Source organism: Andrographis paniculata, unplaced genomic scaffold (assembly GCF_009805555.1).
Source record: "Andrographis paniculata isolate CXL003 unplaced genomic scaffold, ASM980555v1 Contig14END, whole genome shotgun sequence".
NCBI lineage: Eukaryota > Viridiplantae > Streptophyta > Magnoliopsida > Lamiales > Acanthaceae > Andrographis > Andrographis paniculata.
In genome coordinates this window covers 655,820-671,368 of record NW_026137424.1, presented here as the reverse complement: position 1 = coordinate 671,368, position 15,549 = coordinate 655,820, and the positions used below count along the sequence as shown (strand labels likewise).

The 15,549-nt window shown below is 36.8% G+C and overlaps 1 protein-coding gene and 1 non-coding gene across 2 annotated transcripts; one reads left to right on the top strand and one right to left on the bottom strand.

Moving 5' to 3' along the window:
• The first annotated feature begins 2,464 nt into the window (after nucleotides 1-2,464).
• LOC127258426 (uncharacterized) lies at nucleotides 2,465-5,096 on the top strand. Its single transcript, XM_051285264.1, has 3 exons — nucleotides 2,465-3,437; nucleotides 3,790-4,061; nucleotides 4,125-5,096. Exons 1-3 carry the CDS (start codon nucleotides 2,465-2,467, stop codon nucleotides 5,094-5,096), a joined length of 2,217 nt encoding a protein of 738 aa, XP_051141221.1.
• Nucleotides 3,020-3,126, bottom strand: LOC127259842 (small nucleolar RNA R71). Its single transcript, XR_007840585.1, has one exon. It is a non-coding gene; the product is annotated as a small nucleolar RNA R71 (small nucleolar RNA).
• Nucleotides 5,097-15,549: the final 10,453 nt, after the last annotated feature.

Sequence of the window (15,549 nt, the reverse complement as noted above, 5' to 3'; positions counted from 1 at the left end):
CTTCGCTATCACAGACTATGGGGCGTCTTGTGGTTAATGGCGACAACGTTCGGCTATCCATGTATTGATTGTAGGAGTTGTATGATGGGTATATGGGAGTGACCGGATGAACGTTATATTATTATGGGTTTATCAGGTCCTTCCTTGAGCCGAGGGTTTTCCGGCTATTTATTAATGATGGTCTAGTGAGCTTGTTATTGCGGGGCCGAGGGTATTCCGGCTGCTCACTTAGACAAATGTAGTGAGCCTATTATTATGGAGCCAAGGTTATTCCGGCTGCTCACTTCGGCGGATGTATATATGTGCATGTGCATTGTTGTCGAGTTTGATATCTTTGTTGCATCATTTCACTATTGGCATGACATGACACGTATGTTAGGATTGACGGGAATTAGACTTTATTTTAAAAAGGTATGATATGGCATATTTCATGTTAGTTCTTAAAATGGATTTAATTCTAGACTGCTTTTAAGAAAATATGTGTTTCAGGTATGCATGGCATATCCGAGACAGAGGACGTCTCAGGATATAGAAAGACGGGCTGAGTGAGTGAACTTACGTCTATTGTATTATATGTAAATTTTTAACCGGAAAAACCTCTTGTTAAGGGGTGTGTTTTGTAAATATTTATAAATCAGATTCTGTTATATAATAATGCGCTTTTATGGTTAATTTTAGCCTTAACACTGTATTGTGGGGCCCGAAGTAGGAGATGACGACCTCATGATGCAGTGTGGCGGTAGCATGTCCAGTATGAGCCAACTGGGGGTGTTACACTCTCTTTTGTAATACCCAATTGTCATCTACAAAGTGTCCAGTCACCACCATATATTGAACCTTATGGTTCGACTTCCACAAGTCAGTTGTAAGACTAATTCTTTTAACACCCTTTAACATTGATTTCAATTTTTTTTTTCAAATTCAAAAGTAGTCATGCAATCCTTCTTCACAATATGTCTACTAATCTTTTGATAAAATAGAGAAATAACTTTAAAAAACTTGTTGAAAATAGCATGCTCCATCATTAGAAAAGGATATTTATAAGCTAAAATCATATGGGATGCAAGTTCCCGTACCTTAGCATGATCGTACCGATAATTCGCAATCGAAGTTATCCCTTCCGAATGAGATTCGGTAGTGAAAGAAAGAACTTGTTGTTCCGAAGGCAATGATGTCTTAATACAACTATCCAGATGATAGTTAGAAATCGCATGCATTTTATATTCATATCATATGCGATATTTGAGTGATTTTGATTGGATTGTACCTAATTTATATGCGAATTGTTTATTTGCTGTGTGCAGAGGGCAAATATCAAATTTGGCATAATAAGCAGAAAAAATGGAAGAAAAATTCAGATTTGCACAACCTAGTTAGTCATGACCATGACTAACTACACCCTCTTGAAATGAGAAATTAATTAAACGCCCAAAAGCCCATCTACAAAATAATTAGGGCAAAAATTAAATAAAAGAGGAGGGATCACACGTTTCGAAAGAAGAGAGGACGGCTAGGGCAGAAACGCATAGGAGCAGACAGATTCATAGATCGCGCAGGAGTAAATCGACAGAGAACATTTCCCCCTCCCACTATGACTTCATCTTTCTCTTTTGTTCTTTATTATTTGATTATGGAGTAGACACTTTTCTGGTTTGAGGGGTGATAATGTTTTGGTTCTTTTGTTTTGAAGATTCTTGATTTTCTTTATAAAAGTTCTTTTTGATTATCAATATTTGTCTAATTCTGAGAATAGCGTTTGTGATTGTTAGATTGATTGAATATTTTGGTACCAATATTTAAATTAGTCTGGTAATCTAAAGTCAATTCAGGTAGGATATCCGTAATTGTATTCGCACTCGAATAGGTGACAACCGGGTTGAAGAGTTCCTTCCCGGGGATTAGATAATCAAATCTAATTGCTCCTCTTAGGTAGCAATTGTTTTGAATTGGGTTTTTCTATATTGGAATGCGGTTAGGCAATATTCTTATGGGCACCTAGGTTTATTTGCTTAATTAGGGGTAGTTAACGGTCGTACCTTAATTACTTACACTGTAAGGAAAAATTGGTTGTCAGAGCTTGTTGATAACTATAATCAATTTATTGATACTTTAATAAGAATTAACTTTATTGAATTTATGATAAAACACAAGTGCCATAACTGCATCATCCGTTGAGCCAGACATCCCCTTGATAGTCAGTTCCCTCATTAATTTAATTGCTTTGTTATTTTATTTTCATTAGATAATAAAAAAAATTCCCCCTTTATTTACTGCACTAGAACACGAAAGAGTGAATCACACAATCTCTGTGGAGACGATCCCTTCCCCTATATTACATTAAATTGTGATCACGGATTAGGTGAAATATTTGATTGACCGCGCGACAGGTCAATTTTTGGCGCCGTTGCCAGGAATTGGCGCTTTGTTTTGCTCTTTTGTGTTATTTTAATTTATCTTCCTGTTTATGCCCCGTTCTTCTCGTACAGGTGAACTGATATTTAATCTTGAGATCGAGAAGGTTGAGCGAAAGCTACGAAAGGAAGCCAAGCAACGAAAACCTACTCAGGTTGCGAAGCTGGCAGAATCTTTAAACCACCTCAGAATCTCTAGCTCCAGCGACTCTAAAAGTGATCAAAAGACTGTCATGGCTGAGGATACCCGCACTTTAAGGGAGTTGGCTGCTCCCAACTTGGCGCAGCAGCCCTTATGCATTAACTTTCCCACTCTAAATAACACTATTACTTTTGAACTGAAATCTGGATTAATTCATTTATTGCCTTCTTTTCATGGACTTGCAGGTGAAGAAACTCACAAACACTTGCAAGAGTTCGACGTGGTGTGTTCCAGCATGAAACCACCAGGTGTTACTGACAAACAGATCAAACTTAGAGCCTTCCCATTCTCACTCAAAGATGCTGCAAAGGATTGGCTCTACTATCTCCCACCTGGAAGTATCGACACGTGGAACGACATGAAAAAGAAATTTTTGGAGAAGTACTTTCCAGCTTCCAGAGCTGCGATCCTGAGGAAGGAGATATGTGGCATTAAGCAACAATCAGGTGAAACGCTTCATGAATATTGGGAGCGATTCAATAAGCTTATCATCAAATGTCCACAACATCAAATTCCCTCTCAATTATTGATTCAATACTTTTATGATGGTTTGTCGTTGATGGACAGGAACATTATCGATGCTGCAAGCGGTGGAGCTTTAGTAAATAAGACGCCGGCACAAGCTTGGGATCTTATTGCGAGGATGGCTGAAAACACGCAGCAATTTGGTTCAAGAGATGTTGGACATATGAGCGGAAACAAAAACGACCATACCATCCAATCGATACAACAACAACTTTATGAGTTGACGAGCTTTGTTCGCAAGATGGTCGTGGAAAAATCCAACCCGAGTGTCCAGGTCAAGGCGTGTGGAATATGCACAAGTGCATGACACTCTACAGATGCATGTCCGACCCTCCAAGAAGAATGTGCAGTGGATGTGAACACTGCAAACTACGGTATGTAGACCTCCAGCGTATAATCCATACTCCAACACCTACAATCCAGGCTGGAGAGATCATCCGAACCTGCGTTATGGAAACGCATAGCGGGGTAATGCTCATCAACCATTCGGAGCTATGCAACAGATGCAACAACCTCGTTTCTATGTGAAACAGCCACCCCAAGCACGCACAAGCAACTTCAGTCCATCTTTGGAAGACTTGGTGAAGTCTATGGCTACCAGTGCCCTGCAATTCCAGCAAGAGATGAAGTCAACTGTCGACAAATGACAAGGTCTGATCAATCAAGTGTCGGAGGAGGTGAAACAGCTACGTGAAAGAGGAAAGTGGCCTGCTCAGTCTGAGCCAAATCCAGCAAATGTCAGCGCCATCACTATCTGCAGTGATACGAAGATTGAATGTTCTTCCCGGCCTAATCCAAAGAATACGAGTGCTATAACTCTTCGTAGCGGAAAGGAATTGGAAGGTCCACCTCCTATCTCAAAGGAACAAAATAAAGATCAGATTGAGATGGAGATCGAAAAAGAAGTTGAACTTCACGAAAAGGTACTTCCTAACTCTGTTCCTCCTACTGAAACTTAATCAGCTCCTTTTCCTGACAGGTTGAAGAAACCACAAAAGGCAAACAAACGAAAAGAGATGATGGAAATATTCAAGAAGTTGGAACTTAATATCCCGCTCCTGGAAGCTATCACCCAAATCCCCAAGTACGCAAAGTTTTTGAAAGAACTGTGCACCAACAAAAAGAAATTGCGAGAAGACGAGCATATTATAGCGGGTGAGAACGTTTCTGCTGTTATCAAAAGAAAGGTACCACCTAAAACAGGTGATCCAGGTATATTTTCTATCCCTTGTAAGATTGGAAAAACTGAGATAACTAAGGCTATGCTAGATCTAGGAGCTGCTATTAATGTCATGCCTCGATCAATATACGACTCTTTAAATCTAGGGTCTCTAAAAAAAACAGGAATTATTATTCAACTTGCTGATCGAACCCATGCTTATCCCGATGGTATGATAGAAGATGTATTAGTTCAAGTGAATGAATTAATTTTTCCTGTTGATTTTTATATTCTTGATATGCACGATGCAAATTGTTTTAATCCACCGCCTCTTTTGTTAGGAAGACCTTTTATGTGCACTGCAGGAACAAAGATAGATGTTAAAAAGGGCACACTCAGCTTGGAGTTTGATGGAGAAGAATTTCATTTCAATATTTTTAATCCCGTCAAATGTCCTGTTGAATCTGAATCGTTATATGCAATTAATGTTATTAATTTTATGGTGCAGGAAACTTGTGAAGTTGGTAATGAGAATAAACGAAGAACTGTGTTGACAAAACAGTTAGAGAAAAGACCAACTGGAGAAAGTAAGAAAAGAAAAAAGATTGTCGAAAAGTGGAGATGGATTCCCAAGGGATCACCATTGCTGGCAGCAAAAAAATGTCATAAGGAGAATCAAAATTCTAAGCCGAAGAAAAAGTGTGTGGCAAATAGACATCGCTTCAAATTATACCACGAGGAACCCTCACTTGATCCTATAAAGTTGGCACCCGTTGCCGATTTCAATGTTCAGAATTGATGCGAAGCGAAGTCTAGCTCAAAGACTATAAAGAAAAGCGCTTTTTGGGAGACAACGCAAACCATTTAAATGCTTTCTTTAATTCTAATTATTTTTTATTATTTAATTTCTAATAATACTTTTGATAATTTTGTTTGATTTTGTGCAGGTCTTTTGAAAAATAATTACTGGCTTTTTGCAAAGGCGTGGCAGCATAAAAAAAAAAAAAAAAATTCAGATCAAGAAGTGGCTTTTAGTCATGGTCATGACTAATTGATACCTCACATTCTGCTTTTTTTTTTTTCCAATATTTCTATACCTCTCCAATTTCCAGAATGATAAGTAGTATTTAGTCATGAGCATGACTAATACTGCTCTATCACACTGCCTGCATCCCTCATTCTACCAAATTTTAACCCTAAAATCCCCAAAATAAAATAAATAAATAAAACAAATAAAAAAATCCCTAATCCCTTTCCGCTGAGCCCTCCGCCTCCGCCGTTCTTCTTTCCTGATTTCCTTCCGCCGCCGAGACGCCGCCTCTGCCAGAAGACGACCTCCAGTAACGCCGCCTGTATCGAACCAGTCCTTCCGACGCCCAGCGCCCCCTGCGACTCCACGCCGCCGCAGATTCCACATTTCCTTCCGCCGCCGAACAGCCCTGGGCCGCCTCCAGCCAACGCCCATCTTCATTCTTTGATTGGGTATTATCTATTCATCCCTACCAATACTTTCAATTTTTCAATAATATGTTGAGATATGGGATTGATGTTTTAGAATTTCCACTTTATGGACTCCTGTTACTAGGAAATTGCTGTGAACTTGGTGTCGCATAGTAATGTTCGTAATGTTACGCTTGATTTGTTTTGACGTAGTTCTATTCTTGGCTATTCTGTCTTGGATTAGTTACAGTGGTGTTCTGAATTGCATTGCCTAACATTGTGACTGACTATTGGTTGTTGGTTGTTATATAGGACTGTTTTGAATATAATGATTTGGTTTGACATGTTTGAATTGAAGATCGCACTCTCTTTGCATAATCTTGTTCGTTGTTGTGGCTGATTTTTTGGTGCAATTGGGTTTAGTCACTTGAGTGAATTACTTTGTTTGAATACATTGTTGCGTTTGGCTAATCGTTTGCAAGGATAAAATTCAAGCCTCCCTAAAAATCACGATCAAATGAAGAGGTGTTAACAAAGCTCCCAACTACTACACCCCCTATGGACTCCAGGGAAGTTCCTCTCTTCTTTCATTGCTTTCTTTAAATTGAGGACAATGCATACTTTAGGTGTGAGGAGAGTTATACAAATTTTTGGGCAAAATTTTCATTTTGTGCAATTTTTATGCCTGATTTGCTGTCTTTTCGCATGTTTTTTAGATTAGTCTGAAGTGGGTCAAAGGTGATTTGTGTGATAGGTTAGTTTGGCATGACTAATGACATTTGATTGGTGATATGTTGAGTCAAGTCGACGTTTGAACCCTGTGAGAATTTGAGCCTATATTCCAAAAGTCACATTAGAAAATAAATTGCATATATTCAGGCTTTTGGAAATTTCTTTCATGTGTGATTTGTAGTGCTCAATTAGATGACCTAGAACTTGAGTAATTATGCATGTTGAACTTGCAACTATCGAGTCCTGCGTTTTGAAAATGATAAGGGCATTAGGTAACCCACTAAGCCCTTTTTTATTACCCAGCACAATATATTCCCCTAGTTAGCCCATTTGAGTCTTCTTAGCCTATTTTTTTCTTTTATAATAACCTGTTTTTTAGTCTCATACCCTTCTTTTGATTAAGCCCTCTCCAATTTGAACCCTATGTTAGAAAGAATTACTTTAAGTTCATGTTGTGATGCACTTTATTTTCTCGGCACTAGTGAGAAATGAAATTTGGGTACGAATAAGTCATAGTATGAAGGAATAACTGTGGGTAGTGTATGTATATATATATATATAGGCAAAAGCCAAAAAAAAAATCAAAAATAAAAAATCAAGAAATCAAAAAAAAAAACAAGAAATAAAAAAAAACGAAAAAAAAAAACAAAAAAAGAAGCAAAAAAAATAATACAAAAATAAATAAATAAATAATTATCTTAATAAAGTATTTTCATTTAATTTCATTATCAAAGTTTGGGTAGGGAATAGAGTAAGGATTTGATTGTTTATGCGGATTCATGTGCTAGCATCGTGTTCTTATTGTGTTCTTTTCTGACATATTTTAGCCTTTGTATATCCTTTTTCCTACCCTGACCATAAGCCCCGTTACAACCCTTATTGAAAGTCCCTTTGATTCTTTATGCTAGATTCGAATATTTTAAGCAAGGGAGATTTGATTTTTACTCAAGCCTACAGGATAATATTTTGTTGCACTACCTGAGTGTTGAACCAATTATACACTTAATTTCTTCAGAGAGCATGTGCGAATACACTTTATCTTGTGAGGTTGACTTGGCTTGATGTGTTAAAATTCGGATTGAAGTGGTTGTGTTGGATCCTCTTGTCATATCGAGTTGCCTGCGATTTCTTTGGCTTATTTCGAATTTATGCTTGAGGGCAAGCATGATCTAGGTGTGGGGAGAATTGATAGTTAGAAATCGCACGCATTTTATATTCATATCATATGCGATATTTGAGTGATTTTGATTGGATTATACCTAATTTATATGCGAATTGTTTATTTGTTGTGTGCAGAGGGCAAATATCAAATTTGGCATAATTGGCAGAAAAATGGAAGAAAAATTCATATTTGCACAACCTAGTTAGTCATGACCATTACTAACTACACCCTCTTGATATGAGAAATTAATTAAAGGCCCAAAAGCCCATCTACAAAATAATTAGGGCAAAACTTAAATAAAAGATGAGGGATCACACGTTTCGAAAGAAGAGAGGACGGCTAGGGCAGAAACGCATAGGAGCAGACAGATTCATAGATCGCGCAGGAGCAAATCGACAGAGAAGATTTCCCCCTCCCACTATGACTTCATCTTTCTCTTTTGTTCTTTATTATTTGATTATGGAGTAGACACTTTTCTGGTTTGAGGGGTGATAATGTTTTGGTTCTTTTGTTTTGGAGATTCTTGATTTTCTTTATAAAAGTTCTTTTTGATTATCAATATTTGTCTAATTCTGAGAATAGCTTTTGTGATTGTTAGATTGATTGAATATTTTGGTACCGATATTGAAATTAGTCTGATAATCTAAAGTCAATTCAGGTAGGATATCCGTAATTGTATTCGCACTTGAATAGGTGACAACCGGGTTGAATAGTTCCTTCCCGGGGGTTAGATAATCAAATCTAATTGCTCCTCTTAGGTAATAATTGTTTTGAATTGGGTTTTTCTAGATTGGAATGCGGTTAGGCAATATTCTTATGGGCGCACCTAGGTTTATTTGCTTAATTAGGGGTAGTTCACGGTCGTACCTTAATTACTTACACTGTAAGGAAAAATTGGTTGTCAGAGCTTGTTGATAACTATAACCAATTTATTGATACTTTAATAAGAATTAACTTTATTGAATTTATGATAAAACACAAGTGACATAACTGCATCATCCGTTGAGCCAGACATCCCCTTGATAGTCAGTTCCCTCATTAATTTAATTGCTTTGTTATTTTATTTTCATTAGATAATAAAAGAAAATTCCCCCTTTATTTACTGCACTAGAACACGAAAGAATGAATCACACAATCCATGTGGAGACGATCCCTTCCCCTATATGACATTAAATTTTGATAACGGATTAGGTGAAATATTTGATTGACCGCGCGACAGGTTACCAGATGACGCTTGTAAGTAGTTGTCATTCCTCCCGGATTTCTTGAGAAAATCCTTTTACAATGACTGCATTGCACTTTTACTAACCCATCAGGTTGAGATATTTCTTTCATATGTTGCCACACAAACGATTTCTTAGCTCGACCTTTTTTTTTTATAATCCTCCCTATTTTCTTCCATGTTTTTTTCTTTATCCTTTTGATGGCTATCAGCAAGAATCTCCAAGTCGACGTCCTCGTGCATTTCATCATCTTCACCTTCATCAGTGGGAACTTGTTCAACAAGATGATCAACATAATCCATGGCAGGAACAGTAGAAGAACCTTGTTGGGATTGACTTTGAGACATAGCTACAATTACAAATATGAAAAATATTAGAAACTCTTATCGAAATTTAAAATTATGATGAACAAATTGAATGTTATTGAAATAGATATAGTAATTTGCATATATAGTCATGATAATCAAATTGAATATTTATTTAAATATTTATATATTTATTTGTGAACTGTAAATCTGTAATATATATTTATAAAGAAAAACAGAGGTCCGACGGTTGAGGTGAAATTCAATGTATATATATGTTCGTATATATTCATAATTTCAAAAGAAAGCGGTAGAGCTCCTAAATCGATAAATAAATGTATGTGAAAATAAATATAAATTTACCTGTTGCAGCTTGGATTGGGAGGAGGCGAGGATGTGGGCTGCGGACGGCGGGTTGTGGACGGTCGGAAGGTGGAAGAAGAGGCGGGCGAAGTAGGCGTTGCTGTCGCGCAGACTGGAGTATTGGCGGGAGCTGGTGGCAGGACTGTGGGCTCGCAAAGGCGGCGACTATTGACGGCGGAAAATGGTGGAGGAAGACAGTGGCTTCTCGCTGTGAAGGAAGACAGCTGTGAGAGGAAGAAGACGGCGGCGACGATATGATAAGTAAACAATGGAGCGACTACTACTAGCGAGTAGCGAGTGAAGGTAAGAAAGAAAGGAAAGAACAGAAAGGAGCGGCGGAGTGAAAGGAGCGGTGGGGTAAAGGTGAGAAAGAAAAGAATGAACAGAAAGGAGCGGCAGGTGGAAGGGAAGTAGAAATTAGGGTTTGAGAAATGACAATTGACAAGTATATTATTTTATTTTTAATATTTATATATATATAATATTTTATGTATTAATTTAAAGAAAGAAAGTAAAGAACAGAGGAGGGTGTTTATTTAATATTATTTTTTAATTAAAATTAAAATTTGAAATTATTTTTAAATTTTTTATATATATTTTTAATTTTTATATATATGTATAAATTAAAATTAAAATTTAGAATTATTTGTTTTATTTATTTTAAATTAATACTTTATTTATTTATAAATTATAATTTTTATATATAATAGTTAAAATTATATATTATTTTAACAAACGTTCGTGAACATTCGCGAACAGGGCTCGGGCTCGTTCGTTAACCAAACGAGTCTATTTATGTTGTTCGGTTCGGCTCGTTAACGTTCACGAACGAGCTTTAACCGAGCCGAACCGAGCCGTGTTCACGAACGGCTCGGTTCGTTTAACAGCTCTAGTTGAATTATTAGATTTGATGGGATTTGATTGAGAGAATATTGTAGAGTCAATATATAGATTTATTTAGAATGATATTTTTCATATCTGTTGTTCTTACCTTCTATGCTGATGAAGTGATGAATTTGTTAATTAAGACATATATAGTGGGAAGATTCGAGAGAGTGATCATAGAGAAAATTCTTGGGGTAATGATCATCTCGACGTGAGAAAAATAGAGTAGGCAAGATTGAGGGTATAGATGGCTTGTTGAGCAACTTTAGGAAGAGGGGGGGTGAGTGCTATAGAGTAGCATCTAGTACAACTCTATTATAAGCTCGATTTGTTCTTCATGAAGAGTGATATTGCTTGGGTTGGTATCCCCTAGATGTAGGTCTCCGATGGCCGAACTGGGCTAACAATTTGATTGTCCTTTATTTTTCGATTACAGTATGCGTGAGTGGTTTGAACCTTGCACGAACAACATAACTCTGTTTACGATGCTCGAATTCCTTCTACGAAAATCTGGTGCATTTTTGTGTTATTAAATATTTAAGGCGTTTGGGACCAACAATTAGTATCAGAGTAGGCTTCTCGACATTCTGAGAATAGATCCACGACCATGGCGGGAAAGGAAGGAAGTTCGATCACAAGACCTCCATTACTTGATGGTGAAAACTACCAACATTGGAAAATGAAAATTAAAGTGTTCATTATGTCTCTTGCAGAAGACACATGGGATTCATTTTTAACTAGGTGAACTCCTCCAAAAAAGATGATTATGATTGAATGAAGGAGTTAAAGGATATACAAATCAAATCCCCACTGTCATTGAGAAACCAATCATTATGAAACAAGTGATCTATTTTTTGCGGACCATGTTGATCAATCCGGAGCATCCCAGAAAGGAATATTATTTTTAGAGGATTTCATTTAGTTGAATTATTAGATTTTATGGGATTTGATTGAGAGAATATCGTAGAATCAAGATATAGATTTATTTAGAATGATATTTTTCATATATGTCGTTCTTACCTTCTATGTTGATGAAGTGATGAATCTGTTAATTAGGACAGATATAGTGGAGAGATTTGGGAGAATACAACTCTATTGTAAGCTCGTTTCATTCTTTTTTGTTTTTTTTGATCAGAAAGATCAAGGATTTTATATATAAATAAATAAAATAATAGTTAATTACATATACACCGGGCATACCCGGGAAGCAACCAACTCAAAGGGAACCATCAACAGTAGCCTGTCAGCTGCTAATTCAAAAGTGTTCGACTAATCAAAACTAATTGATATCAAATTCTGCACGCAGACAGGGGCCATCACTAAAGGGCCAATCCCTACAATTAATAAAAATTAAAGTAAACAAAACTCCATAAAGCTGGAGTTGTCGAACAGCCACATCAGCCTCCTCACCTTGGGATCAAAAGAGCCAAAACCTGTACATTAAACCAAGTAAAGAGCATGTTTCATATGTTGTTTGGTTTTAAAGAGTATAAGATGCGATATGAGCATAATTTAATTTTATTTATAGAGATCCGGGGATTCAACGAGAAATTTTCAAGAGACCCTTTGTTACGGGCAGTCCAAATGTAGTATATTGTTGATGCAAAGCCGAAACAGTGAAGTAATCTGAGAGAGGGATCCTGAGAGGTGTTGGAGCTGATCCAACTCGCAGCCGACTCAAGGCAGCACATGGTGTTTGGGGTCTGCATCCACGAACAAATTGCAGCACAGATTTGCGACTAGAATGGGCATGCAAACAAGAGGTGTTGAATGCTTTCCGATTGAGTTTTGCAGAGGACACAGGTGCGATCAATATCCAGAAACTCAAGTCTGTCCTTCGTCTTAAGTTTACCCGAAGCCATTATCCACTGAATGAAGGAGTGTTTCGGGAGGATTGGGTAGTCCCATACGGGGTTAAAAAACTGCCAGTTGCTATTCCGATCTCTAAGATAATTGTAGACAGCTGAGACATCAGAAATACCGCGACCAAAACATCTGTACAACACTGCTCGAGTCTGCTCCAGATTACCGACAACTGAAATCAATTTGTCTCTGATCCGCAGAATAGATTTTAAGAAATATGAGTGATGGTTTGATGCTTCCAGCGTCCAGATGTCTCAGCTCCGGAGGTAGCAGTTGTGCATCCATTTAATCCAAAGAGATTCCTTGCCCGAGTATAGTGACCAGAGATATTTAGCAAGAGGGCAGAGTTCCAAATTTCCAGCGAGCGCAGGCCCAAACTGCCCTCCTTTTTCGGCAAGCAGATCTTCGACCACACAATCGGGGCTGATTTATTTTGCCACAAGAAGGATCTGCATATCTTTGTGATATGTTGCAGCACTGTCGAAGGCATAGGAAACATTGAAAGCCAGAAGCAGCACGTGCCTTGAATTACTGTTCGAATTAGCTCAAGTCTACCAGCATAGGACAGGTGACTTCCACTCCACCTGCGGATGTGATCATACATAAGATGAAAAGGTATGGGGAGAGAGGGTCTCCTTGGCGCAACCCTTTCCTTCCTTTAAACAACCTGTAGGAATTCCCATTAATTGACAATGAAAATGAGACCGAGCTCACGCGTTCCATAATTAGGTGAACAAAATGCACTGGGAAGTTCAGCCTGAGCAGTATTGATTCCAAGAAATCCCACGAGACCGAATCAAAAGCCTTGCGGAGGTCCAATTTAATTATACACCTGGGCGAAACCCTTTTTCTCGAATAATTTCTTAGGAGTTCCTGAAGGAGCAGAACATTCTCCATTAAATTCCTGCCCTGAACCAAAGCGCCTTGGGCATTATCGATAATATGCGACAGTCCCTGCTTTAGACGATTGGCCAGGAGCTTAGAAATGATCTTATAGATGATGCGGCAGCAAGCGATCGGCCAGAAATCACCCACCCGAGAGGATGAGGCTGATTTTGGAATGAGCACAATATTAGTATGGTTGACTTGCTTGAGAAGCTTACCATGAGTAAAGAAATCCTTAATTGCTTTAGACACATCAGGTCCAACAATGTACCATGCAGCCACAAAGAAACCAGCTGAAAATCCGTCGCTTCCCGGAGATTTGTCGACATTCATCGATTTGAGGACTTCAAGAATTTCCATGTCCGAGACAGGCAACATGAGATCACCATGAATAGACTCTGGAATGAGAGGGCCAGAGTCGATAACCTCCTGCTCAAGATCAACGACTTCTATAGGCGAACCCAACAGATTGACATAGAAGCTCGATAGTTCTCCAACCACTTCAGAAATAGAGGAGGTAACTGAACCATCTTCCCTGGTAATCGAAGCAATGAAATTTCCCTTAGCAGCCCTTTTAATCCAAGAGTGGAAAGTCTTAGAGCATTTGTCATTTTCCACCAGATACTTGCAATTCGTTTTTTGTTGGACGAAGGTTATCGCAGCCCTTTGAAGTCTGGCAGCATCTTCACGCAGCTGGGCAATATTATTGGTAGCAGCCGAGTTCGGATTGGCGTCCAGGGCCTGCTGAGCAGATTTCAAGTTAATCGGAGCTGCCCTGCTTCTCTCTAAAATGTGGGAAAAATGATTCTTGTTAAGGTCAATTAGGTGCTTCTTGAGACCTTTCAGCTCAGTAACGAGGCAGAACTGAGCAGTTCCTCTAATATGCAAATTCCTGGCTGAAGAGATCGTGTCCATAAACGATGCGTACTCAATCCACATGTTGAAAAATCGAAAAGGCGAGCCTTCAAAATAGCTTATTTTATAGTAGTTTTTTTTTAAAGAAAAAAGTAATAGTCTGTCTTTGAAAAATTATTAAATTTATTGTTGATAAATTATTTATTTATTTCGTCTCAAAATATGGTATAACATTTATTTTCGACAGGAGAATTTAGGTGGGTAGTATTAAAAATAAGATAATTTAGGAATTAGGTAGTACGATGAGAAAGAAGATATGATGAGAGAAAATGTGAGATATAGATTAAGTATATTTAATTATTTTCTATTTAGAAATATTACAGGATGTTTGCACATACTAAAAATGAAGTGTTGCATGGTATTTGAAACGGATGTAGTATTATTTAAGATATTTTTTATGTGTATAAAATATGTATAATTAGATGCATGTTTATAATCAAAACATCACCTTTGCATAAAAATGTATTTTATGTAACCTTAATTTAACACAAGAGATTTTACACAATACATAAAATATAAAAAATTTTGAGTATTTTTTATTAAAACACTAGGAAATATTACTCCATCCGTTCCGCATTTTTCGTCTACTATTTCTGTTTTCGTTTGTCCCACCTTATTTGCCTTTTTTCTTTTAGAAAATATAACTAACTTTTTAATTATATTTTAAATTTTATAATTTATAATGTTTTGAATTTTACTTTTTTATTGTTGAAAATTTTACATAAAAAAGTAGTGTAAAAGTAATTATGCCCTTATTTTTTTTAATATAAAAGTAATAATATAACAATAAAACAGAGGTATTTGTAAAAAAAAAAATCTATAAATACTAAAAATAAATAATTATTTTGTAATTGAATGATTCAAAATAAAAATATATTTATATATTTTTGTGAATTGAACAAATGAAGTATAATAATTTTAATAATAGTAAAATTAAAAAATTGTTATGTAATAATCATATAATATAATATATAATATTGAAAAGTATATGTATATATATAGTGACGTGTGTGAGCCGGATAATATAAATATAGATGTATGTGTATATATATATAGGTAAGTGCACTTGAAAGTAATGAAAAGTGTGTTTGATACCATTCGAATGGTATTTTGTAGGGGATGCGCTAAACTTGGCCAGTAACTTACTGAAAAAGATATATATGGTCTGGTACAATTCGTAAGGTACATTAATGAGCCAATAGCGCTGAGATATGGTATCTCGAGGCCAAGTATTTCTTCATTTGGTATAAATGGATCTTATATGGGATCAAGGGATTGGACCATCATTGATGTACTCAGATAGTGCAATTTATCCATATAAAATTGTGTTAATACCTTTGGGGTATATGTCGATTGATGGATAAATATTCCATTATTAACATGATCAAGTTATAATCCCAAACAATATTTTGTCTTTCTAAAATCTTTGATCTCAAATTCTTTCTTTAGATATTCAACTGCAATTTTGATCTCTTTAGG

Excerpts from the sequence above, each read along its gene's own strand:
- LOC127258426 (XM_051285264.1), top strand. The coding sequence starts at position 2,465 with ATGCCCCGTTCTTCTCGTACAGGTGAACTGATATTTAATCTTGAGATC. Across the intron at positions 3,438-3,789 it reads GGCGTGTGGAATATGCACAA|GTCTGATCAATCAAGTGTCG; the intron begins GTGCATGACACT and ends ACAAATGACAAG. Across the intron at positions 4,062-4,124 it reads AAGTTGAACTTCACGAAAAG|AAACCACAAAAGGCAAACAA; the intron begins GTACTTCCTAAC and ends GACAGGTTGAAG.